This window comes from Zonotrichia leucophrys, chromosome 11 (genome assembly GCF_028769735.1).
Source record: "Zonotrichia leucophrys gambelii isolate GWCS_2022_RI chromosome 11, RI_Zleu_2.0, whole genome shotgun sequence".
In the NCBI taxonomy this organism is placed as follows: Eukaryota; Metazoa; Chordata; class Aves; order Passeriformes; family Passerellidae; genus Zonotrichia; species Zonotrichia leucophrys.
This window is the reverse complement of record NC_088181.1, coordinates 8747715-8772009: the sequence shown is the minus strand read 5'-3', so window position 1 is coordinate 8772009 and position 24295 is coordinate 8747715. Positions and strand designations below refer to the sequence as shown.

The window sequence follows — 24295 nt, the reverse complement described above, 5'->3', positions numbered from 1 at the left end:
AGAAACCAGCAGCTTACTGACAGTGGTCCTTGTCTGTGATGAGATGTTGAAATTTGGAAAAAAACCTTTTGGATTTTGACTCCAGTTTGCAGTAACTGCACTTACAATGTCTGACACAATAAGGGAAAAGTGTATTTTAATCAAAGTGTATTTTAATCAACCTTTCCTGTGAACCATAATGCAGAAGAGTAAGTGCCTGGGAAGTAGGTTTAGAGCATCATTACCTAACTTTTCCATTTGCCTTCTTCCAAAATGTGTTGCACTTGTCTTCCAGATTTCTGCACAAACTAAACTACCCCCATGACATGTTTTTTCAGCCCTCTCATAACCAAGCAAGACATTTTTAAAAGCAAACATTCCCCTTCCCAGGGCAGCACTGGAGTGTGGGCCAAGTTTTACAATCTCACTCGGAATTTCATGGCATGCCCTCTCTGAGGCTGGGGAATCCAGAGTCACAGCATTGCCTCAGCAGGGCAGGTTTCATTGAAATGAAAACCTGTGCACCAAGAGAGCCTTAAGGAAGGGATGGAGCTGAAACCCATGAAGCAGGAACAGAGCAGCAATGCAGAAAGTGTAAGGCAGAGGGGAACAGGACTGCACGTTTTTGTAGAATGTGCTGCTTTGAAGCGTGACTCCTCACTGGGAGTGTGAGGTGGCAGCAGCACAGCAGCTCTGCTATCTTATCTGCCATCGTATCAGTGACAACCCCTTCCCTTCCCACCCAGCAGGCTACAGCAGCCCAGTGACACCGTCCTGCTTCCTTCCTGGGAACTCAGCATCCTCTGCCACCTTCTCTGGCAATCACTTCGACAGCTCGGACACTGCTTTTAGCTGCTTTCAGTACTGTCTCTAACACACATCTGCCAAAGAGTTAAGGCAAAATGAATGAGATCTCATGTGTTCAGCTCCTTTTGTTTTATGATTTCCTTAAGGCCTTTGGAGCCGTTAAGGAGAATTGTCAATCTTACTGACAGTAAGAGTGTGCTTTTAGCCTTCTGACTGCTGCCAGCTCAGGGCAGCCTGTCCTATCCCAGCCCCAGCCCCCCAGGGACTGCCACTGAACCCTGACACCCCAATTCTGTGCCAGCTGAGCCCCACTTAGCCACAGCCTCTGCCCTCGCTGTCATCTTTACTTCCCACAAACAAGATGAAACTCCAAGTGCTCATCAAGCACTTTGATTTAACCCCATGGGATGCTCCCAGAAGGCACAAACTCAGCAAGGGTCAGCAGAGGAGAAACTTGGGGCTCAGTTACCCATCCTTTTCTTACCCCCACAATATACAGCAGGTGGATTGGCTTCAAGACAAAACATTCCAGGACATGGGTGATGCTCCCCACAGCAATCACACTGTGGATCCCATCTGATTCTGGGAGCCAGCACTGCTTCAGGTTTAGCTTTTGGAGTGAAATGTTGGGATGTCCAGGTTCATTTAGCCCCATCATATAGACTTAAATGTATTAACTCACCTGCTTAAACTGTTAGCAATAAATGCTTTGTTTCCAGAAGCATTGGCACCATCAGGCCTGCTGACCCTGAAGGGGTCTGAGGGCACTGCCTGACTCCCTAGATCTGACCCTGTGATCCAGAGCACCCAGGAGATCCAACCCAGATGAACTCCTTCACAGTTCTATTTGAATCATGTCTTTCCTTTAGCAAACAAATTAGGTTTATATTGATAAAATACTGTTGTTGCAAAATAGCATCAGATATATAGGTATTTTTAGTGTTTTAAAATCCTTCCTGCTTCTTTTTGCAGTTCAGTCCCCCAGTTTGCACAAACCACTGCCAAGCCAGAGTGGCTGCAGCTTGCACGTGAGCCCAAAATGTGGCCCCAGGCCCATGGCAGCTTTTCACCAGCTGGAGACAAACCAGGGAGCTGCTGCTGTCCTTCAGCTCACAGGGCACCTGTGCAGGCAGATGCAGCCTGGACAGGGGGCTGCTACCTGAGGCTGAGCAATGGAGACCCAAATCGTGCTTTGACTTGACAGAACCTCTCATGGACTTGGGAAATGCTGCTTCATTCTCTCTACCTATCCGAACTCTCATCAGCAGCACTACGGGGACAAGCTGACAAGTGCCAGCCGGGACCCACCAGCCTCGCGTGTGTCAGCCTCAAGCCACGCAGGGGCTTCGAGCCACCGCACTCCTCATCGCTAATGGTCCAGAGAGACACATCCACCCCAGCTCTCGGGCACGGATGCCATGCTCGAGCTCTGGTGCCACCTGAACGGAGTATTTCTGACAGATCCTCACCTACACGAGACACCCAGCCACCGAGCTGGGCGGGCGGCCTTGCGGCGGGGACACCTGGAAGCGCCAGGGTGTCGGCCAGCCCCGGCCCGGGCTTCCCGCAGCAGCCTCTGCCCTGCGGGCCCCGGGACAACCAGCAGGCATAACAGGGAAGTGCCGCCGGCCATTCCAGGGGCTCTTGGGATTTACTTTCGCCTTCCCGTTTCCCCGCCCGCAGCGGGTGCCGAGCGGCGCCGCGCCCTGGCGGAAGTGTCGGGGCCGAGGCCGGCGCTGAGGAGGTAACGCCGCCCGGGGCCGCCGGGCCGCGGCTGCCGCGGGCAGGGGGCCGGGGCGGGGATCGGGGCCGGGCCGTCCCGCCGGGACTGCTGGAGGGGCCGGGCTGGAGGGGCCGCTCTCCGGGCTGGGGGGACACCGAGGGGACACCCGGGCAGCGCGGGCAGCCAGCGGCCCTGAGGGCGGCACAGCACGGCGGGACCGGGCCGGCGGCTGCTCCGGCGCTTTTCCCTCGGGGACAGCCCCCTCCCAGCCGGGCTGGGACGGGAGTTGAGCCGCAGCAGCGGCCTGACGCCTGCAGGAGTCAGCGAAAAGGCAATAGCCGTGTCGCAAACGTGGCTTGCCGTCCGGGCTGGCTTTTGGAGCACCCACAGCGGTGTGACCGCGGAGCGGGGACTTGGATGGGGCAGTGCTCACTGGACGGGATATTCACCCCTGGGTTACACTGCAGGGGCACAAAGGGCATAAACAAAGCAGATAGGTAGCCCTGGGTCACAGAATCACCGAATGGTTTGGGTGGGAAGGGACCTTTCCAAGGCCATCTAGTTCAACTCCTCTGTGAAATCTTCAACTCGAGCCAAGCCCAGTCCAACCTGGCCTTGAATATTTTCAGAGATGGAGCATCCACCACCTCTCTGTGCCAGTGCATCACCACCCTCAGTGTAAAAAATTTCTTCCTGATATCTAATCTAAATCTACCCTCTTTTAGTTTAAAACGATTTCCCTTGTCTTGCCTGTGTAGAGCGTCCTGTAACAAGAGCTCAGGGCCCATCTGAACAGCCTGGGGACCAGGACCTAAAGGAGAACATCTCTGATTGCAGTGGGGCTTCAGTCCATGGGAGCATGCCAGAGCCAGGACTGCTCGGTGGTCCCAGGAGCACTTCAGTCATTTCACATTTTGCCAGCTTGGCTAGTCAGAGGCACAGGAACTGAAACTCTGCTTCAGAGTATGTTTGGACTATAAAATGAATGGACTCCAGTGGAAAATGAAAGTAAAGCTTTGTGAGCTTCTTTGGGATATGGTGTCCCACTGTGCTGTGCTTTACAGATCAACAGTAAACCCCTCAAAGGCTGCACTTGCTTTAGCAACATCAGCACTGCTCTAAGAAATAAGAGTAAATATCCATAAGTCTGTTGTGCTTGTGCTGTAGCACTCCCCTGGCATCCCTTATGGTTTCTGAGCTTGCCCATGTGATTTTGTAGGGTGCTGAAGATGGCAGGCAGCTCCTCTTCATGGACTGGCAGTGCTTACCTGTTCCTTCAGTCCACCTGCAAGACCATCACTCTGCCATCCCTCTACGAGAGCTCCCAGAAGAAGCCTTGTGTGTTCAAGGCCCTGAAGCTGGCATTAGCAGGTACCCATCCTCTGGTATCTTGGTGTGCAGTGCCAGGCCTTTCTTTAATCTCACCCTCATGGGTAAGGAGGGCTCATGCTCACTCTGTTTAGGAAAGGCAGTAAAGTGGAGGAAGCTCAGCAGAGGTTCACAAGATGGTTGGGGGCTGGAGTACTTTTCCTTTGAGGAGAGGCTGAGGGAGTTGGACTTGTTGAGCCTGGGGAAGAGAAGGTTTCAGGGGAGCTACCAACAGCCTGCTGAGAGCTGTGAGACACCCTCTAGTTTTTATAAATTCCCACACTTCCCTCTTGGTTTAACACAATTTTCCATCCCAGAGGACTTTATCACAAAGAGAATTCAAAAGTTCCTCCATTGCAGGCTTGTTGTGGATGGGTATTGGACTAATTACCAATATAGCTGGGCGGGACATGCCTGAGTTTGTGTGGCCCTTGCTGCTTGACCAAAAAGGGACAACTGTGGTGATTTCACCTCAGAGACACTTTTGGCTGGCTGGATGTTGCAGCTGGGTGCTTGGAGACAAGTCCAGACATGCAAGAGCTCAGGTTTACCTTTGGTGGAGAAGCTTTAAGGCAATGGTGAAGGAAAGGAGTTGGTTCTGATGGAGGGGTTTGGATCCAGAGCTTTATTCCTGGCCCACAGGCCTCTGATCCAGTAACAGCTCCAACAGAAGTCTCAAACCATGTGGTTTGCTCACCTTTTTACCCGGGGGAGAGGGGGAGGGAAGGAACACAGGGACCACCAACCAGGTATGGGAGGGGAGGTCTCAAGGGACAAAGGACACCTGGACAGCCCAATGTCCCCAGGGGTAGGGGACATCTTTGAATCTGCCCAATCACTTGATGCCCTTCTGGAATGCTCAGCAGGCAGCAGGGGAGGGGGAGGGAGAGATGACTAACACACCTAGCAGGAAATTATCATGGGAGGAACTGGGTCTCTGAGGTAAATCCTGAAATCACAACGCAACAGATGGGTGTGGATCTGGGTAGGCTGGCTCATGGCTGGACTGTGACTGTGCTCCCTTGTCCCTGGCAGACTCCACTGGCAGCGTGAATGGTGTGGACATGCTCAAGGTGCACTGCAGCCACCCCCACCTGATCGTGCAGCTGCGGTTCTGCAGGCAGGAGAACTGCCGCCGCTTCCTGCGCAGCTACCGCGAAGGAGCGCTCCAGAAATCCCTCCAGAGCCACCTCCAGCTCTCCTTGGCCACAACCATGGTGCCTCTGGAAGTGGAGCTGAAGGCTGGCAGTGAGCACCTTGACAAGATGCTGAAGGATGAGGATCGCTGCCTGGAGTGCATCTACAGAGAAAAGGTGAGTGGGAGAGGGAGGGAGGATGGACAGCAATGAGGAGGGGTGGCACTGGGCTTGCGGAGGTGGCTGCAAATCTACTTCTCATGCAGCATGTCAGGTTAACAAACTTTTCAGTCCTTCAGCTCTTAACTCTAACATGGAGAAATAGCTCTGCCCTTGCTCAGAAAAGAGCTGTGCACTTTTCTGGAAGGGCAGCAGAGTTACCTAAAGCAGCCTGCAGAAATCCTGCTAACTCTCTGTGCCTTCTGTGTAAAACAGCTAGTGCGGCTGCTAACCCCACTAAGACAAGGAGTTCTAGACAGTGCAGCTGTCAGCACAAGTGTGCCTGAGTACAGCTGTGAGGCAGGCAGAGGGGAGCAGCCCTGGCTGGAGCCATCACTGCTCTGCACGCACAACACCTCCTCCCAGAGTGTCAAAGGTAACTGCAGCTGGAAATGAGCAGTGGAAGTGAGTGCACACACTGCACATCACACCAAAAACTTGTGTCAAAGTAGGGACATACAGCACCTGCTGCCAGCAGGAGTAGGCTGCCCTTTGAAGGCAAAGTCTCTCTCATCTGACATCTGGCTCATTGCACACTTTGGCACTGGCACTCTAATCCTGCTTGCAAGAGCAGTGAGATCTTGTCATCTCACTACAAGGCACTTGACATGATTAAACTCACTAACTTGTTCCCCTCCTCTCTTTTCCATCTGGAACTTTAGCTCTGGTTCCTCTAAATGGTCCTGAGCACCAGGCACTCACTATCAATCAGGAATATTAGGCACAAGAGCACGTTTTTCCAGGTTGCTTTTCTGTAAGCACAGAGAATAAACCCAAACCTTTCATCTCCAAACCAAACAACATATCCCATACCCTGTGAACTGTGCCTTGCTGCTCCTTCCCTGTGCTGAACTAGCTGATTGGGCAAAAGAAATGAGCTTATTCTCAGTTCCCCAAAAGTGACTCAGTCTGACCCTGCCTAACAGTGCAACAGGCAGAAAGATGGGACACAGCCTTCAGCAGCTGAGAGCAGTGCTGGGTACCTGCTGTAAGTGAGCTAAACACTGTTTGCCTCTGATTGAGGCACAGCACTGCCAGCTTTGACTCTTCCCATGTGCTTTGCCTTCTTTACTCCTTTTCTCATTACCTGCATTTTGGAAGTTAGACTAATTTTCTCTTGGCTAGTGAAAAAACCTGGCTTGGTGAGGAGCCAGGAACAACAAACCTTAGGGAGCAGAGGGGCAGAGAGAGAGAGAAGGTGGGTAATAGGAGCTGCCTGCTTGTGTGGCCATGAGCTGTTGGATCAGATCACCCTGTTCTGTGGGTCTCACCCTCACAGGGAGCTGGGAGAAGCCTGCTGCCTGCAGTGCACCCTAGTTCGTGCAGAGGGCTGCTGGAAACTAACATGTGCTAGTAGCAGTTGCACAAAACTAAGTGTATTGTAAGTGTAAGCACTCAGTGGTGCAGGTGAGAAACCCAGCAGGGAGAGATTGTCTATTTCATATCCCATTACATTCAAATCCACTTACAGCCGTCCTGTTACAGCCACAGCTCTACTAGACCACCTCACTGGGCTGGCTGACAGCTCATGCTGTATCTCATTGCTTCTCTCTTGACCTCAGCAAGCTCAGCTTTGCAGCTGGTGGCCCTGGCAGAGTTACTGATGCTGTTTGTGTTACAGCCTGACCGCCTGCCAGACGAGGAGATCACAGAGCTGGAGGAATGCCTCAAGAGCCTGATGCTTCACCAGAGCACCAACAACAATGTGGCTGCAAAAGACTGCACATCTCTGAAGTCCCCATCTCAGCCTTATCCTCCTCAAGGCAGCTCCCTTCCCCCACAGCTCACCTTCATCTTTCAGGGACAAAAGTTTGGTGAGTAGCTAGAGCTGACCAACAGAGCCCTTGGTCTGCCTCACAGCCCAGCAGGAAGAATTATCATCACTACATATTGGGGTCTACCTCAGATAAACCAAGGACTTCCCAGCATCCCATAAGAAAGGAATTATGGTAGTCCTAAGATATTGCCATGATGCTTCGCATCAGGCTTCCACCTGTTTTCTTTTCTGGGGTGGCACAGAACCAGATGTTTCAGAGTCTGTGTCCCTTCCACATTCCTCACAACTTAAAATTAATAGTGAAAGGAGGAATATAGAGTATTTTTTTCTTCTTCCATGTCACTTGGTTGAGGTGAGTTAATAGTGTCGGTTGGATCAGATTGGGGACGTTCCCATGGACACCCTCAGCCCTGCTTTCAGACAGGACTGATTTATCCAGGCTCCCTCAGTTCACCAGCTGGCTTTGGGGTCTGTCCCTACAGAGAGCTTTCAGAGAGTCTCAATAGCAATATCAGCTTGAGGTAAGCTAGATCATTTCTGAGCTGGCTTAAGCTGTGTATAGTCTCCAGTACTAAACAGCTGAGGAGAGAGCTCCTGTCAGGATTCCAGTGTTCTGAGGATGTTTAGGTGGGGAACAGGGGACTTTGTCAGAAAGGCCTTACCAAGCTGCCTATGAAAGGCTAAAAAAAAAAAAAAAAAAAAAAAAAAAAGAAAAAGGACTCTGGCAAACCACAGGACAGTTTAGAGAGAAAAAAAAAAGAATAGGCCTTGCCAAGCTTGCAGGGTAGGGACAAGCCCAGCTGCTTTGTTGTTGTGGGAGGATTTCTGTAAGGGAACAGCTGGGCAAGGCAGGGAGCTCAGACTCCCTGCTCCACAGGGTACTGACCAAACCTTGAACTGGCCCCAGCTGCATCACATCAGCCATGAACCTTCTGTATCTTACCTGGCCTCTGCCCCTTTCAGACAACAGAACAATCACACCAGATGACCACCAGAAGTTTGCCAAGTCCGTGTCCAAGAAGTGGAAGCAGGTGGGTCGCTCCCTGCAGAGCTCCTGCCGCGCCCTGCGCGACCCTGCCATCGACACCGTGGCGCTGGAGTACGAGCGCGAGGGACTCTATGAACAGGCCTACCAGATGCTGCTCAGGTTCATCCAGTGCGAGGGCAAGAGGGCCACCATAGCCCGGCTGGTCACAGCCCTGGAGGAGAACGGGCTTGTCAGCTTGGCTGAGGAGCTCCTGGGCCTCCATTCCAGCGAGGAGTGCTCCTAGAGCCCAGGGACAGTGCCATTGCTAAGGGCTTTCCTGCTTTAGCTGTTGTAGGAAACTGCTGCCAGTGTCTGGGAATGTAAACGTCCTGAATGTCACCACAGGTTTCCATAGGGGTGGAAATGCTCAGGGGAGAGGTTCTGTGTTTGCAGAAGCCAGCATGGACCTCTGATTTGCCTTATTTCATTGTGTTTTCAGAAATATAGCACTACCTTCCTGTGAATGGTGAGAGGCTTTCACCCTGACTTCCTTCAGGACTGTGACAGGGAAGCAACCAGACAGAGAGCCCTAGGGGAGAATTAGGGAGAGGAGAAAAGCAAGCAAGCCTTCTCACAGAATTTCTCTGGGAAGCAGAAAATGCCACTGCTTCTCAGGCTGTGTCCAGCACACCTGGAGAGCTGCAATATATTTTTACATTGAAAACATTTTTGCTCTCAGCCATGACATCAAGTAAAGAAAAAGGAGAAAGTAAGGAAATATCAATTTTACGTTATTTTCCTTCTTTGTTTGAAGAACAAAGAACATTCATGGCCAGAATACCTGTTCTGCCCTGCTCTGTTAGAGCTCCTTCCCACCTCTCACCCCCTGAAGGCTTTCCTTCTACCTGGGACAGCCACAGTCTTCCACAGGGCAAAAGATTGCTGCTGTACAACAAATGGCAGACACTGAACAAACAACATGGACAAACTCAAATTCAGACAATGATTGTCAACATTTTCTCATCTGTGGTAGACAGTAATACTGTTGATTAGCTCTTACCTGCCAGCCTGAGGGAGCCTGCAGCTGTGGAAAGCCAAACACAGTGCTGGAAGGAAAAGAGTCTCCTCATCAGCAAGGTGCCTGTGGAGCCTGGTTTGGAGCTGCTCCCTCAGGGCATTGCAGCATCAGATGCCATCCTCAGACCACAGAGCTGAGCCATCAGCACACCCAGCTGGCTGCTCTCACCTCCTGGCCACCCTCAGCCTGCTGGGCCCCTGGAGGGGACAGCTCACCCTGCTGTGTCCCACAGGTGAGCTACAGAGAGCCTTTCCCTGGCACTGCTGTCACTGTGTGACAATCCAACACCAGCTGCCACCGTGCCTGGATTCACCTGCACTGATTTTTAGGGTAAAAATGGTTTAAGAGACAAATCTCCCAAACCCCAGGGCTGACTTCTGCTTTCAGTTCCTGTGGGAGAAGCTGAGTGTCTCGTGGTATGTCAACACAGCAGCTGCACTTCTGCTGTGACAAAGCACAGAGCAGTGAGTGCCTGGCATGACATGGCTCCTGTGAAGCACAAAAGCAGCTCAGTTACCTGTGCCATATTCCCAGTGCTTTCCTGATAGGTTTTTACTGATACTATTCCATTAATTCTATCCTTTCTTTCCCTTCCCATCTGTGGCAATAGCCAGTGGGCTGTGGAAATGTTTTCAGGTGCAGAGGGGGACTCTGGCCACACACACCAAGTCTGTGTGCACATGACAATATCAGGCTGCTAGCAGCCATGGTAGGAACAACTTTGAGGCCTTTTAAACCACAACTTACATTTTACTGTTTCCCTGGAGTCAAACGTGTGACTCAGTAAGGAGGAACACAACCTCAGATTCAGGTGTGGGCTCAGATCCAAGCTCCTGGGGCTGGAGACATTCCTGCACCTTCTGCTGGAACAGCTGAGCATCACTCACTGGGGACCTGGATGGGCAGGATTTAGATGCCCTGCTTTGAGCCAGCTGGGGTCAAATGAGCTGAGTATCCCATCCTCAGTGTAAGCCAGGGAATCATGACTTGTTTTCTGCAGATTTTGAACCCCTGAGGTTACATACAAAGCCAGGAAAGGAGGGGGTTATGTGTGGGGAGAAGGTTTTCAGGTGTGAGTGAATCTGTTTCCATCTTGCTCCTGCCTTCCAAGGAAACAGAACTTCATGCAGGCACCATCTCTGCAGAGACTGTGGCTCCATCACCTTTTATTAAGCCATTTTATATCAGTGCCATTGCAGTTTCATCCCCTCCATTCCTGCTCACACATCCCACCCTCTCCCTTCCAGTAGTACCAGTGGTCTTCCCAAAAGGAAGCAATGACCTCTCTGACAGTTTTGCTTTTGGGACCAACACAGTGGTGCTGATCTTGCCTAATTTAGGCTGCTGTGGATCCATACCTCAGAGGATTTAGCTTTCCTGCCAAATCCCAGCTGGGGAACTCTGTTTGGCAGAAACCCATCTGAAAAATTGTATTTTAAAAAATTAAAAAGTCAGAAACTTGAAATTTACTTCAAGAGCAAGAGAGTTTGCTCTTGATCTTGCAGAAATTACTTTTTAAAGAAAAGTAATTGTTGTCATATGCCATATGCATATGACCTTGTTTTTTAAGAAAGGAAGGTCACATGCATAGCCTGCTGTCTCATTTGCAATTGATTGTTCTAAGCTCTCAGACCAGCTATATGTGCACAAGTTGCACATATAGTTACAAGGCAGCCACTGAGTAGTGACAATTACTAGTTTTTGTAGCATGTTAATGCTCAAAATGAGCAAATCTTGTTATTCAGCATCTACTTCAAGTCCAGAAAACTTTTTACTGCTGTTACTGTTTTGCAGAGGACTAACCATGAATGCTTTCTTCTGAATGTAAACGTTTTATTTCTGCCAGTGACTGGCATGTGTATTTCCTCTTACTCACATATTCCCTGTTAGAATTCCCTCTCAGAAGTGCCATTAAGTGCTGGAGCCCCTGGCAACCTTTCTGGAATGTTTAATCTCCAGCAGCATTCACAGGTGCCTTCATTGCAGAGACTTGAAGGAACAGGGTTTTTCAGTGACATTCCATGGTGAAACTGTCTCCAGCACATGGCATGGTTTGGGACATAGCAGTGGCTGTTTCATACCTCCTTTTCCATAAGTAGTCATCATCATGGTGGGAGATAAGCCATGGACAGTGCTGCTGCTGGAGAAATTTGCCTTATCCCTGCTCTTCTCCATATACTGAGATATATCTGTGGAAAAGAAAAAAATCAGGGGTCATGCTAGTGTTTCAGAACCAAACACAACATTAAAAGCAAATAAAGGTGCTAATTAATTCCATATAAAATCTAAACCAGAAAAAACATAGAACAAGCAGCAGAAATCAGGCCAAAATGTGCTTACAGGAAGAGATCCAAGAGGGCCTTTTTTTCTGGTACAGATTGTTTTTGTCATTTTAACCATGTTTCGGGTTTGAAGGAGCCTCCATTCAGTCTGCCAGAAGGAATAAAAGTTCCATCCAAAGGAGAATTTGAATTACTTGTTTTGGCATAGCTGACCTACAGTTGTTCAAACAGATGATAACAAAGAGGAGAGTGAAGTTAAAATGCTCACCAGACATACTTTGACATGAGGCATCTGATAGAAGCAAACCTGACAGGATCCCCTGATACAGAAGGGTCTCAAAGGAAAAGAGACAATTTTGCCTCTGTTTATTTTGCCTTTCATTTCAGAGGCAGGTTCAGCATTGAGGAGCTGTCCTGCTCTCTGGGTCACTGTCTCCCCTCTGTGTTCCCAAGGAACCACACCTGGCAGCTGCCCACAGACTCTGAAACCAGGAGTGAGCATGGGCAGAATGAGGAGCCTCAAATTCACTTAAATTGCTGATTTAGTTAAGCTGAAAATTCTGGTGAACCTCTGGTACTGTATCTGGTATCCTTAAACCAAGGAGGTACAAGAAGAGGGATCAGGAGAGTTTGTGAGTCTGACCCACATATTGGAGTTTGTGCCTGACACTGGTGCTGTACACTGGACAGGGGGCTGCCCATGTGTCTTTTGTATGGACTCAAACACTGAAGCAATTTAAGGCCTAGAGTAAAAAAAATTTTTTTTTTCCTTTGGATTGAATTTTAACCCCCCTGAAGGGAGCTGGCTTTACATCTCTAACAGAAACCTGTATGAGATGTGTGGTTAATGTCTCTTAGTTTTCAGTGGAAAAATCCCTTGCTGACCATCTGATTCCAAATTCCCATGATATTCAGCATCAGATCTGGATCAGCTATGAACTATAATGCCAGGCATTCTTGGGTCTAGGACATTCAGCCTCCAAGGAATTGTCTTTTACAGAAAAACCTCTTTGGTATATATATTTTCCCCCATTCTTTTTTATAAATAAATATATACTTTTGATGAAACTGCCTCAGAGACTTTGATTGAACACTTACCTGCAGTAGTAAGAGAGGGGTCACTGAAGTTCTGGCCACGTTTGGTGCAGCTCCAGAGCAGCATCCAGCCTGAGGGTGGCTGCCCAAAGTCACACATTTCTCCTGACATTCCAAGGCTGGTCCTACCTGCGAGGGATCAGCTCTGATTACAGCACCAAGCCTCTGGTTTGTTCAGTTTCCAGTCACTGCTTTGATGAGCCTTTTTCAGCCAGCATGGCCAGAAGGGGAGGTTTGTCCCAGCCCTGGCACCTGGAGGAGCTCACTGTGCTTCCTTCAGTGCTGTTGGGTACCTGGGGCTCCTCTGAGGCCACAGCACCTCTGCAATCTCAAGTGCCTCACTCCCAGTGAGCTCTCCTGTCCCGCAGGAGGGGAGCCAGGGAGCTGGGATATGAAACCTGCAGCGGCTTTGCACAGGAAGCCACTGGCTAACCTGACAGCTGAATCCAGGGAAACTCCTTTTGCATGAACTGGGGCAGAGATGTATTTTACCCTGAATCTCTTAAATCTCAAACACTGTTTGAAAATCACAAGATCAGCCCTTCTTTATCTACTACAAAGCTGAATTCCCAACTGCATGGCAAAAAAAAGTGGGGTTTGGTTTGGTATTTTTTTTGTTTTCAAAGGGACCCTTGAATCAGTCTCCAGCCTCTGCACTGCTCAGCTCACTCATCCTCCCATCATTTCCCTACTATGAGAAAAAGAAACAACCCCCAAATGGATTTAACTTCTGAGCTAAACCCAACCTCTAGTTTTCAATTTGACTCCTTGCAGAGGTAAATACTCACAAGGAAATTAAAAGAAAAAAGCCAAAGTATAGAAGAAAAAGAAACTCAGAAAAATTAGTTCATTTCCTAGTGAAAAAAGTTACGGTGGAGGGGCGGCAAAGAAAAACCCGGCCTTTTAGCAGAATTGGTGCAAATCCCCAACCTGGCTGAGCGTTGTCCCTCTGGACACCTCCGCCCTGTCCCGCCGGAGCCATCGGCGCTCCCGGGCCCATCACGTGTCGGCCTTGGCCGGGACCCGGCTCTGCCGCGATCGCTGGGCTCGGCTCGCTGCGGGGCCGGGGCTGCGCTCGGGGCCGCCACGATCCCGGCTCCGATTCCAGTCCCATCCCAGCCCCGCTCCCGGTCCCAGCCCCAGCTCCGAGCCCAGCCCCACTCCCAGCCCCGTTCCCGGCCCCGCCGCAGCCGCAGCCCCGGCCCGGGCAGCTCCGCTCGCTGCTGCGGGAGCGGCCCCGGCCCCGGCGCTGCTCGGCGCCCCCAGCGTGTCCCGGGCTCCGCTGGCAGGCTGAGCTGAGAGCCGAGCGATGTCTGTCATAACCACATCCAGATGTGCCTGCTTGGCAGCCCGCTGCACACACGGCACCGCGGGGACGCGGGATCAGCGCTATCGAATGGGCTGTAAGTATCTATTGAGTGTGTTTGATCTCGGGGGGTTGGGGAGGGTTGTGCAGCGAGCAGGGTAGACTGGAGTCTGTCCTTACTGCTTCCCTTTGCTCCCAGCTTTTCTTTTTGCCTTGCTGCTCTCGAATTGTGTTAAATGCGGCAGGCCGGCCCGTGATGGTTAACACGCAGCAGGCTCGGCTGCAGGCTCCAGCCCCGAGACATCTGCTTTACTCTTTACTTTTCAAAGAACTTTCTTTGAATGTTTAGGTTGTTTTTACAGAAATTTGGGCCTTCTTTAGACAATGCCTGCAGTGCTCTGAGACGGGGTTTCCTCCTCTCAACCACAGACATGTCCCAGTGGTGGTATGTTACATTTACAAGCCATTCTTCATCAGTAAAAGGACATGAATCTCCCCCATGTTACACTCTGGTATGCTGTGAGCAAAACATGGGAATTTTCAAGCTCTCTAGGTTCACAAAGATAGAAAAGAATTTAGCCCCTGTGAAACATCAGGCAGTTACTTATATTTTTAATAGCTATTGGGCAGATTCTGAGAAACTTATGTGTTGGGTATAATCTTGAAATTAATGGGGTACATCAGCATGTACTCCCTGTTTCTACCTCGAGTTAAATTTTCAACACCCTTTCTCACCATCTGCCATGGATTTAACAATACCTCCATGCTACTGCACTGCAGTTGCTTGGGTTTAGGGTGCATTGGGCAGATTATCTATCAGAAGAGGGTCTGGGAGCTGAAGAGCTGGCGAGCACTGCAGCCTGGGGAGGGCTGGGGAGGGGAAGGTGTTTGTTTCAGTTTCTTACTCCTTCACAAACCTGCAAGGCTTTATTCCCCTCCTGGGGTCCAGAAAAAATAACATTTGGAAAAGAGACAGCAGGTTCCTTACCTTGGCTACTCGGGATGGATCTGTCCTCTCCCCAAAGCACTCAGGGTGTGAGTTGAGCTGCTGAGCCCTCTGCCACTCTGAAAATCAGACTGCCAGCAGCAGGACTGCATCTGCAGGTAGGACAGCACCTCTGGAGGCTGCTGAGCCTGCAGAAAGTCATTGGGCTTTACCTTCTCCTACCTTGCAGGTGGCTGAGCACCTGTTAGAGGTGTGGGGGGCCCAGCCCGTGTGCCTGGCACAGCTCAGTGCTCAGCTCGGTGCTCTGCAGGCACTGCCCCCTGCCCAGGAGGGACAGAGAGCATCAAGCACTGCCTTCAGGAGCTGCAGCCCCAAATTGTGCCCTGAGTGCTTACACTGGGCCAGCAGGGCCAGGGGAGCAGGGGGAGCTCCTTCCCTGAGCTCAGTCCTGCAGGCAGCTGCTCCTGCCCAGGCTCAGCAGGGCTCCCGTGGGACTGCAATCCCCAGCGAGGGGCCAGTTCCTCTCTGGGACCCCTGCATGTGCAAACAGACACCTCAGCAGCCTCACACAGCAGCTCTGCAGCTCCTCTGTGTTTGAGTTTCTGCATTTCACAGAAGTTTCTTACTGGGTTGGAAGGTGAAGGAGGCGACCACAGCAGCCATTTGCAGCAGTGACCCAACGTGAATGGCATTGCAAAGGGAAGGCTGGCAGTGCCAGCAGGAGAAACTGCAATAAAATGGGACCAGCCAGCTGGGAAGCTGAGCAAACTACATATTTGAGGACTGAGGCAGGCAGACAAATAAGGCACCCTGTCCTGTAACAGCATGGATTTCATCCATTCGTTTGCTCTGGCCTGGAAAAAAATTTAAAAATGCCCTGAAAAGCAGCTCTGACAGGAAAGTTGGAAATTGTTTTTGGAGCAGGGCCTGCATTTTTGTTACCTGCTTCCTCAGTATTTGACTCAACAGAGCTTTTGCCTGCAGGTGCCGCAGCAAATACCAGCAGCAGTGATGCTGCAGTGCTGCACTGGGCAGCTCTTTCTCCCTGTGCTCCCTTGGTTCTGGTTCAGGAACCCAGTTCCTGGGACAGCTCTGAAGACACTCAGCTAATTAAATCCTACAGCCTGCTCTCAGTTTGTTTATAGACTTCAGAACCTGTAAGCAGCTGAATAGGATGAGTTTTTATCTGGTAAGGCAGCACAGCAAGAGTTTTGGTTATTTCATTTTTCTAGGGCTTTGCACTTACCAACATGCCAAAAGGGGTCTTTGTATTTCAGCCATCTCTGTCTTCTAATCAAGAAGATCAAATCATTCAGCATCACTTTATGACCCTGTAACTCCAAATGAAAGCACTCTCCTCTTCACAAGCACTCTGAAATGCAGAGAGGAGTTGTTCAACACCAGGGCCACTTGAAGCCATGACTTTGATAAGGTTATTGACCTCATCAATAGATAAGGGTCATCTCATCTATGAGTGGGGCAGTAGAAAAGCAAAGAAAGAAAGAAAGAAAGAAAGAAAGAAAAAGAAAGAAACAAACCCCAAACCCATGGAGGAATAAAGGCCATTACATGACACCCAAACAGAAGTAGAACACTGCTTCTTCCCCTGCTCCAACACACAGAGCTACTCTTCCCCTTTAAACAGTTCAGCAAGACATTTAAGTTAAAGTGGTGCAGGCACAGGAGTCAAACACTCTCACAGCCCTCAGGGGTGCAGGGGATGGGACCAAGGGTGCCAGAGGGAAGATGCAGCCTCCAGGGCTGCAGGCAATGCAGAGTTCTTGGTGTCAGCATCCTGCTCTGGTGGCTGAAAGCTCACCTGCACACATCTGTTCCACGCAGACCCAGCTTCAGCATGGGCAGAGGGAATGTCATTATTGCTTCTTGAACAGGGTCAGGATTTTTCCTGAGGCAGAGGAACCAGGTGAGGAGGATTCTGGGAGTTTGCTTTGCTCTTGCTGAGGGAATCTGAGTGGAAAAACTCCTGTAAATGAGGCAGGAGAGGGACACGTGTGCAGCCTTTTCCCCTTGCAGGCCAGAGCTGGGGCAGGTCTCAGTATCCAGCCCTGGCTGCTACAAGATGACTTTGTTCTTGTGGAATGCATTCAGCAAACATGAAATGAAAACAAATATCCCAAACCTGAAGCACTGCCTCAAAGTATCCCCACCACCAAGATTATACAATCTTCTCTGATGATTACAAAAAATCCCCATCAAACCCATCAGTGCTGGATGCCCCACACTTTCTTTAGCTCATTTTATGGGCAGACAGATGGGACACCTCCATCTGCAGCCACAGCCCCACACGTTCCATGGGCACACAGTGTCCCTCTGCTGCCCAAGCCAAACCTACCCGTGGCAGTTCCAGCATCAGCAGTGAGGGGTCAGGAGGGAGCTGGGAGCACTGCCCTGCAGCAGGGAGAGGCTGATCCAAGGACACCCCACAGCTTGGGTGGGATGGATGTTTCTGTGAGCCAGGCTGGGATGAGTGGGCAGCAGAGCTCATTGCTGGTTTTGTGCCCCCATGCTCAGTGCATCATGTTTTCAGCTTGATTATCTCAGCTGCTTTTCCCAGGGCTGGCTGGATCAAACAACCATTCCTCAAGGCACAAAGCAGCGTGCCAGAATCACCAAGGCCTCTTGACTGAATCTGAGCATAGGATCCAGAGGACTTTTTCCTACTCTGGCCCTGAGCAGAACTGATGGATGTGATGAATGCTGCAAAAAGAATTGCCAGGATGGGCTCAAGGTTTCATATCATTCACCTGGGAATGAAGGGCTAGCAATTTATTTTTTTTATCATCACTTGACTGCTTTTATTGCAGCTGTTCTTGGCCATATTTCAGAATCCTCCTCTCAAATAAATGAAAACCAGGCAGAGGACTGGGCCCTCTGCCCTAGTGTGCAGCAGCACAGGTCAGACTCCTGCCTGGATGCTCATCAGGGTGCCATGCCCAGCTCTGGCCCCTTCCAGCTTTCCAGCCTTTCATTGTCTCTTGGGCTTTGCAGGCTGTGCTCCCCTGGCTCTTCCAGCTCATTCCCTGTTTATGGCTGCCCATCTTGCCATCTCCTCTTCCTCCTGCCCAGCTCAGCCCTCTGACATTGCTGGTGCCCAGCCCAGGATGGAACATCCCCAGCCCCATTATCCCATTCAGACCCCATCAGGCCAGACCCAGCCCCCTCTGTGTCCATCCCCACAGAGCCAAAGAGGGGCAGCTGCCTGCTTTTCCAAGCTGGGAGGACACAGGAGGCACTGCTGGCAGCCAGGCCATTCCTCAAGGCCCTGAGTGATGCAGTTTGTAAGCCCAGCTCCATTTCAGGTTGGATGGAGGTTCCCCAGAGCAGCAGAGGAAGCAGAGGTGCCTCTGCCTCGGACCCTCAGGGATGTGCTGTGCTGAGAGACACTGCTGTGCTCTCATCTCTTTCCTTTGGCATCACACATTTCCTGCTCACTTTGATAGCCCTGTAATTCTTTTCCCCTGGTGTCAAGGTGGATGAATAATCCTTTTGGCTTTAGGACATGCCAGAGCCTCTGCCAGAATCATCAGTCCCTCTGTATTCGAGAGCAGAACAGCTTTTCCCACACTGACATCCATGGATAGAGCTTACACCACTGTGACAATCAAGGGTATTTTCCTTCCAAAGAAGGAAATACCTAACAAAGACTGGAAAATCCATATAATTAGATCAAGGAATGACTTCAAGGGCTGGCAACTTCATTTGAAAATGAGAGCTCTGTATTCAGCACTGAACTGTTTTATTTCAGCGTGGAAATCACTCTTTCGGATCCTTTACTTTCAATAAAAGAAAACACTGAGGAAAATCTGGGCTATCTGCCCAGGCTTGTAACAATTCAGGGTTTTTCTTGGCTTTTCCAAGGGCACTTATTGCCAGATTCTGAGATGCTGGCAGTATGAAGCTGCAAGCCATGGAAATTACGAGTTTCATGACACGCTCGTTTTATTCCAAACCCTTGTCGATAACATTAAACACAGGAAAAATCCAGGACTTTCATCCAGCTCCTTAATTACCATCTGAAGCCTGGCAGCTGAAATAAGATCAAACTTTTGCATAGAAAAGGAAAAAGAAATTTGCTGTGTTCTGTGAAGAAAGAGAGGGGACTTCAGATGTAAAATGCAAACCAACATCCTATACGTGTCAGGAGGGACTGTTCCATGAGGCTGAGCATGGTTCTGAGCCAAGCCACGTGGCAGAAAGAACATAAACAGAAAACAGATCCTGAATATTCTAAACATTTGTACAACAATTTACAAGAGATCTGAGAAAACTGTTCAATCCTGCTATTAGTAACAAAGTTATGCCAGTGAAAACATCTGCCTAGGAGAGGAGTGAAAGGTAAACAAAAAAAGCTAACAAATGAAGAAAAACCTCTGTCACAGAGCAGGAAAAAGTAAGAAACAAGGCCTAAGGAAAAAACCCATGGTCATCAGGACAAGGCCAAAGGGATTTTAAATCCACCAGGAATGCAAAGAGCCTTACACCAAGGCATGGGTATGCCGTTTTCCAAAATAATGATTTCATAAATAATGGAGACAAAGAGAATAAGGTCAGTAAACATTTTGGAGCTGCTTATCTTTTTCCCAAGATAAGAAATAGCATATGATGGTGAAATACTCTATTTCAACAGTACCTTGGAGCTGAAGCTAACAAGTAATGAAAAACACAGTATTTAAATAATGATGTCCAAACAATGTGCATCTAAGAATTTTAAAGGGTCTGGCCAGGAAATCAACTGGTGTAATAATTTTCTTCCTCTTAAGTCTTGAAATATTGCTTAGATATCACAGGTATTGGTACAAAACCACTGTTTAGTTACTTCATTATTACAGACTCATCAATCTAATTTTGAGTTTGAAAACTTAACATTATGGCTGATATAAAATGGCTGCTTAATGAACAATTAGCAAGTGATCCAATCCAGGACAGTATCTGCTGAAAACAGATACCACCAAACTCTTACCAAGCATTTGCACCTTGTCCTATCACTGTATGCCCTCATCAAACATCTCTCTCCAGTTTTGTTTATCCCAGAAGTCATCTTTGGATATGATCTCAGCTAATTCAGGACAGAGAACTGTAATACCTTCACAGGCAGCTTCTCTTAGTACAGCACAGGCAAGAGAGAGCCACAAATCACACATGAACCTGATACATTATTAGTGGGGGCATAAAATACTTGTGGGGAAATTTTCAGGTGGGGCTCACCTTCCTTTTTGCTGAGGACAGGAGGAATGGTGATGGTGATGGGAATGGATCATGGGAATGATGATGGTCACCCACCTCCTCCTGGAGCAGCTGTGGGGTCCCTCTGCTCTGCTGTTGTTGGTGCAGGGAGTGGCTGCACCCACAGGGTGATGAGAGGACCTGCTGTTTGCTGCCTTCTTACTCTTTCATTCTCATTTTGTTTGCAGTTGAAGAACTGATCAAATAAGACAGAAGATCTCCAGGAAAAGTGTAAGTGAGGAAAAATCCTGTATTTCAAAAGGCAGCTTCACCTATCATACATGAACCAAATTTTCCTATCATGCTGTGCCTTGCTTTTGCATATTGGGATTTATTTCCCCACCTCTCACTGAGGGGAGTTAGGGTGATTTGGCACAGGAAAAATACCCATGGCCCCTTCTAACCTTATAAATGGAAGTTACTTACAATGGTTTAATATTTTATAAAGAATTCTGGCAGGAGAAAGGTCCTGTGTGAATTCCAGATTGTACCCAATGCATTCATTTTGAGTACAAATCACAGTTTACCAAAAGTTGGCTCTGTGTGCAGGGAAACACCAGCAGCACACTGCCATGAGGAGTCTGCCCTTCAGCAGTCAGCTCTGGGCCTCCCAGGTCAAAAAGGATAAAAGCAGCAAGTAATGGTTGTCAAGCTAGGAAAAAAAGGTCATTATTTATGGGAGAATGGCATCATTCATAATTTTCCACTTTGCTTTTCCCAGTGAAATCTCTGAAATGACAAAGCACGTTCAGCAGTAAGAGATGCAGGATTTTGGGTTGTGCTTAGAGGGTGGTTTTCAGGATGATGGACGATTGCTTAACCAAGTCTCAGAGCTGGCTGGCACTGGGATCAGCAGTAAGTTTGCAACCCCGTGTGCCTTTTGACAAGTTTCTCAACGTCTCACTGCTTGTGTGAGTAAAATGTGCTTTGCTGCTCGGTTTTTAAATGATGTTTAGTCTTGCCTGCCTGCTTTAGACCTGCCAAATCCTCACTGCTGACACACTCTGTGTTCATTTACAGATGGGCAGTGGTGCCAGGCAGCTCAAACACAGCTTTTAGCAGTCCCAGGAACAGTGGAGAGACAATGAGAGTTCGCCTCAAAGGGGATGTGATCTGCACCCTCCTCCTGCTGGTGGCGCTTTGTTCTTTGCTCTACTCCCAGCTGGAACATTTGATCCCAGCAGGAAAGAAGGAGCCAGCACAGAACAAACCTCGAGTGGCACCAAAAATATTCTCTGATCCCAGAGCACCTCGGAGGCTGATGCCAGCAAAGGCAACTGCACCCAGACCCCGAGTTACCCCTGCCATGAGACCAACAGAAGTGGCCAAAACCAGGGTCCAAACTACAACTCCAGCCCCACTGACTGATTCTGCCTTCAACTTCAAGCTCTATCTCCTAAACAAGGACAACAGGAACTTCAATCTCCTCATTAACCAGCCCAGGAAATGCCGAAAGACACCAGGAGGTCCCTTCCTGCTCATCGCTATCAAATCCGTGGTTGAGGACTTTGACAGGCGTGAGATTGTCCGGAAAACGTGGGGCAGGGAGGGTTTGGTGAACGGGGAGCAGATCCAGCGGGTGTTCCTGCTGGGAACACCAAAGAACAGGACAGTGCTGGCAACATGGGAGACCCTGGTGCACCAGGAGAGTCAGACATACCGAGACATCTTACTCTGGGACTTCATGGACACTTTCTTCAACCTGACCCTGAAGGAGATCCACTTCCTGAGCTGGGCTGCTGAGTTCTGCCACAATGTGAAATTTATTTTCAAAGGCGACGCTGATGTTTTTGTCAATGTGGAGAACATTGTTGATTTCCTCAAGAGGCACGACCCCACTGAGGACCTCTTTGTTGGGGACATCATCTACAACGCGCGTCCCATCCGCGTCCGGAAGAGCAAGTACTACATCCCCGAGAGCATGTATGGGCTGAGCATCTACCCCGCCTACGCCGGGGGAGGAGGCTTCCTGCTGTCCAGCTGCACCATGAGGAAGCTCTCCAGGGCGTGCAGAGAAGTGGAGCTCTTCCCCATTGATGATGTCTTTTTGGGCATGTGCTTACAGAGAATCAACCTCAAGCCCATTTTGCACGAAGGGTTCAAGACCTTTGGCATTGTTAAGCCTTCTGCTGCCCCACACCTGCAGACCTTTGATCCCTGTTTTTACAAAGACCTCATGGTGGTTCATAGCCTGAAAGTTGCTGAGATCTGGCTGATGTGGAACCTGCTCCACAGCCCACGGCTTTCCTGTACTCAGAAGAAGCAGGTGAAGAAGCCTTTCCAATGGAAGAAGAAAGCTCAGATAACAACACCAGCATCACCCCTCAGATAATGCAGGCAGAGTGCAGCACACACAGCAAACCAGCCAAGAAAGGGAGCCTGGAACTGACACTGCCCAACAAACCAACTTTCCAAGTATTTTAGCATGTCTTATTTACATTAAGAGAAGACAACAAACAATTGCAGGAATTTGCCCAAATTCCACATTCGCACATACATATCATGTGGGTCCTTGTGTACTAATGAGTCCAAATAATCATAACATATATATAATTTATTATTATTTATTAGCATTATAGTAGTGCCTAGTGGGACAGTGTGCAAAAGCACATTGAAAAATGCAGCCCTTGGACATTTTTCAGCATGGTCAGAAGTGTGAGAAATGAAAGAAGACAGGGTAAGAACAGACACCAGGGAGCACAGGGATCATTGTCAACTTCCTGCTTGACTTGGACTCATTGAAAAATGACCAGACAGGAACTGGAGTGCAGGAAACGGAGTCCCCTTAGTGTCTGCTCAGATCACATCACTGCTGCCTGGTTGGTTTTCCACAGGCCTTGTAAGAAGAGAACAACAAACAGCTCCTGAAATGGGGTCCTACAGTTGCAGTTCAGGTGGATTACAAGAAATCGAACTGGATGCTGAGGCTGGTGTGGCTGGTGGAGCAAAGGAGAGGTAAGTAGATGACTGGAAAGGAGCAGACTAAAGGGCCTTAAGAGAAAGGACAAGAAATTCAAATTGATCACTTTGAATCTTGATTTTTCATCATTCTTCTCAGTTGAAGTATCTGCTCTACTGACATGCTCAAGATTCAGGGGACCAGTGGAACAGGTTTTGGCACTTCCCTGAGCTCAGGCTTTCTGCACTGCACTGACTGACATTCATGGAAAATTCAGAAGTCACCAACAGTATTGGATCACTCTCAGGATCTGACTCAGATTTTCAGAAGGTTTGCATCTGGAGAGATCCTTTGGCCTCTGCTCATAAGCATAACCCCACACAGAGCTGCTGCTTGCATCACATTTGGGAGCTGCTTCAAACCAAAGAGTGCACTGGGCTGGTTTCTACAGACCTTGGGCTGTTGCTTGGCACAGCCAGCTGCAGAGGGCAGCCAGGACTCTCATACTGCTGCAAATGTCATGTGAAGGGAGAAAGTTTTCAGACAAAAGGACTTCAGAATATAAGTCCATCTAAATTTATTGCAAGAAATCAAAACCACACAGCAATCTTTCTGTTGGCTTTCCAAGGTTCAGTCAGGAGCTTTGTGAGTATTTTAAGCATCAGACAAGAACACTGAATTGCTCAGTTTTTCAAAGTATAGTCCAGACTTTGATGCATTTTGTTTTTCCCAACAGCAGACTACCTTAGAAGAATATACTTTTATCAGGCATCAAAGCAGAAGTGAACTCCTCTAAATCAGGGTTACAAAGCTGTGAAATTCATGGGACAAAGAGCCTGAATTCACCTCTGATACTGTGTTTGTTCATTCTTTTACAAATTTTTACCCCCTCAACAAAACTCCTGTCCATCAGAGAACCCCTCAGGATGGCACATCCACACAGCTTCAAAGGAAATTACAATCAGCCATCAAAGAAAGCCCAAAGTTCCTTTCCCTTGCACAGAGCCTGGAGCACAGCTGCATTTCATATCTGTGGGTGAGCTCCTTCCCTCCCTCCCTCCCTGCAGCACTTTGGGCTCAGTGCTGGTACTGACAATGCACAGGGAGAGCAGCAGGCTGGCAAACAGCCCATGGACAGCAGCTTTACACATTGGTAATCTTCATCATGAGTTCAAGCCTTACAATAATGTATTTCCAAGAAAAACTCAGCTTTATAGAAATGGAAAGATTTCTACATTTAAGATATTTTCAGGATGCAATCCTGAAATACAAAATGTTCACGTGAGCTTCACAAGGAGCTTAGCAGGGTGTGGGACTAAGCCAAAGCCTCACTGGTAGGACAAAGTCACCCCTGCCCATGTCTGCTAACATGTGTGACACATGTGTGTTTATGAGACTGTACAGAAATGTATTACCTGGGAGTAGTTTACAGTTTGGGAAATTATTTATACCATCATTAAAAGACAGCA

The 24295-nt window shown here is 49.0% G+C and overlaps 2 protein-coding genes across 4 annotated transcripts; both read left to right on the top strand.

Moving 5' to 3' along the window:
* Positions 1-2459: 2459 nt before the first annotated feature.
* TRADD (TNFRSF1A associated via death domain) lies at positions 2460-12358 on the top strand. Of its 2 annotated transcripts, none has more exons than XM_064723466.1 (5): positions 2460-2530; positions 3729-3880; positions 4913-5190; positions 6854-7046; positions 7973-12358. In XM_064723466.1, the coding sequence occupies exons 2-5, from the start codon at positions 3739-3741 to the stop codon at positions 8278-8280; spliced, it is 921 nt and encodes a 306-aa protein (XP_064579536.1). In that variant the 5' UTR covers positions 2460-2530; positions 3729-3738; the 3' UTR covers positions 8281-12358. The 2 variants fall into 2 exon arrangements, with proteins under 2 accessions (XP_064579536.1, XP_064579537.1); XM_064723467.1 differs by lacking the exon at positions 2460-2530 and adding an exon at positions 3580-3640.
* A 1153-nt stretch (positions 12359-13511) lies between these two features.
* B3GNT9 (UDP-GlcNAc:betaGal beta-1,3-N-acetylglucosaminyltransferase 9) lies at positions 13512-24295 on the top strand. Of its 2 annotated transcripts, XM_064723448.1 has the most exons (3): positions 13512-13834; positions 20116-20158; positions 20948-24295. In XM_064723448.1, exon 3 carries the CDS (start codon positions 21012-21014, stop codon positions 22257-22259), a length of 1248 nt encoding a protein of 415 aa, XP_064579518.1. In that variant the 5' UTR covers positions 13512-13834; positions 20116-20158; positions 20948-21011; the 3' UTR covers positions 22260-24295. The 2 variants fall into 2 exon arrangements, with proteins under 2 accessions (XP_064579518.1, XP_064579519.1); XM_064723449.1 differs by lacking the exon at positions 20116-20158 and having other exon boundaries at positions 13733-13834.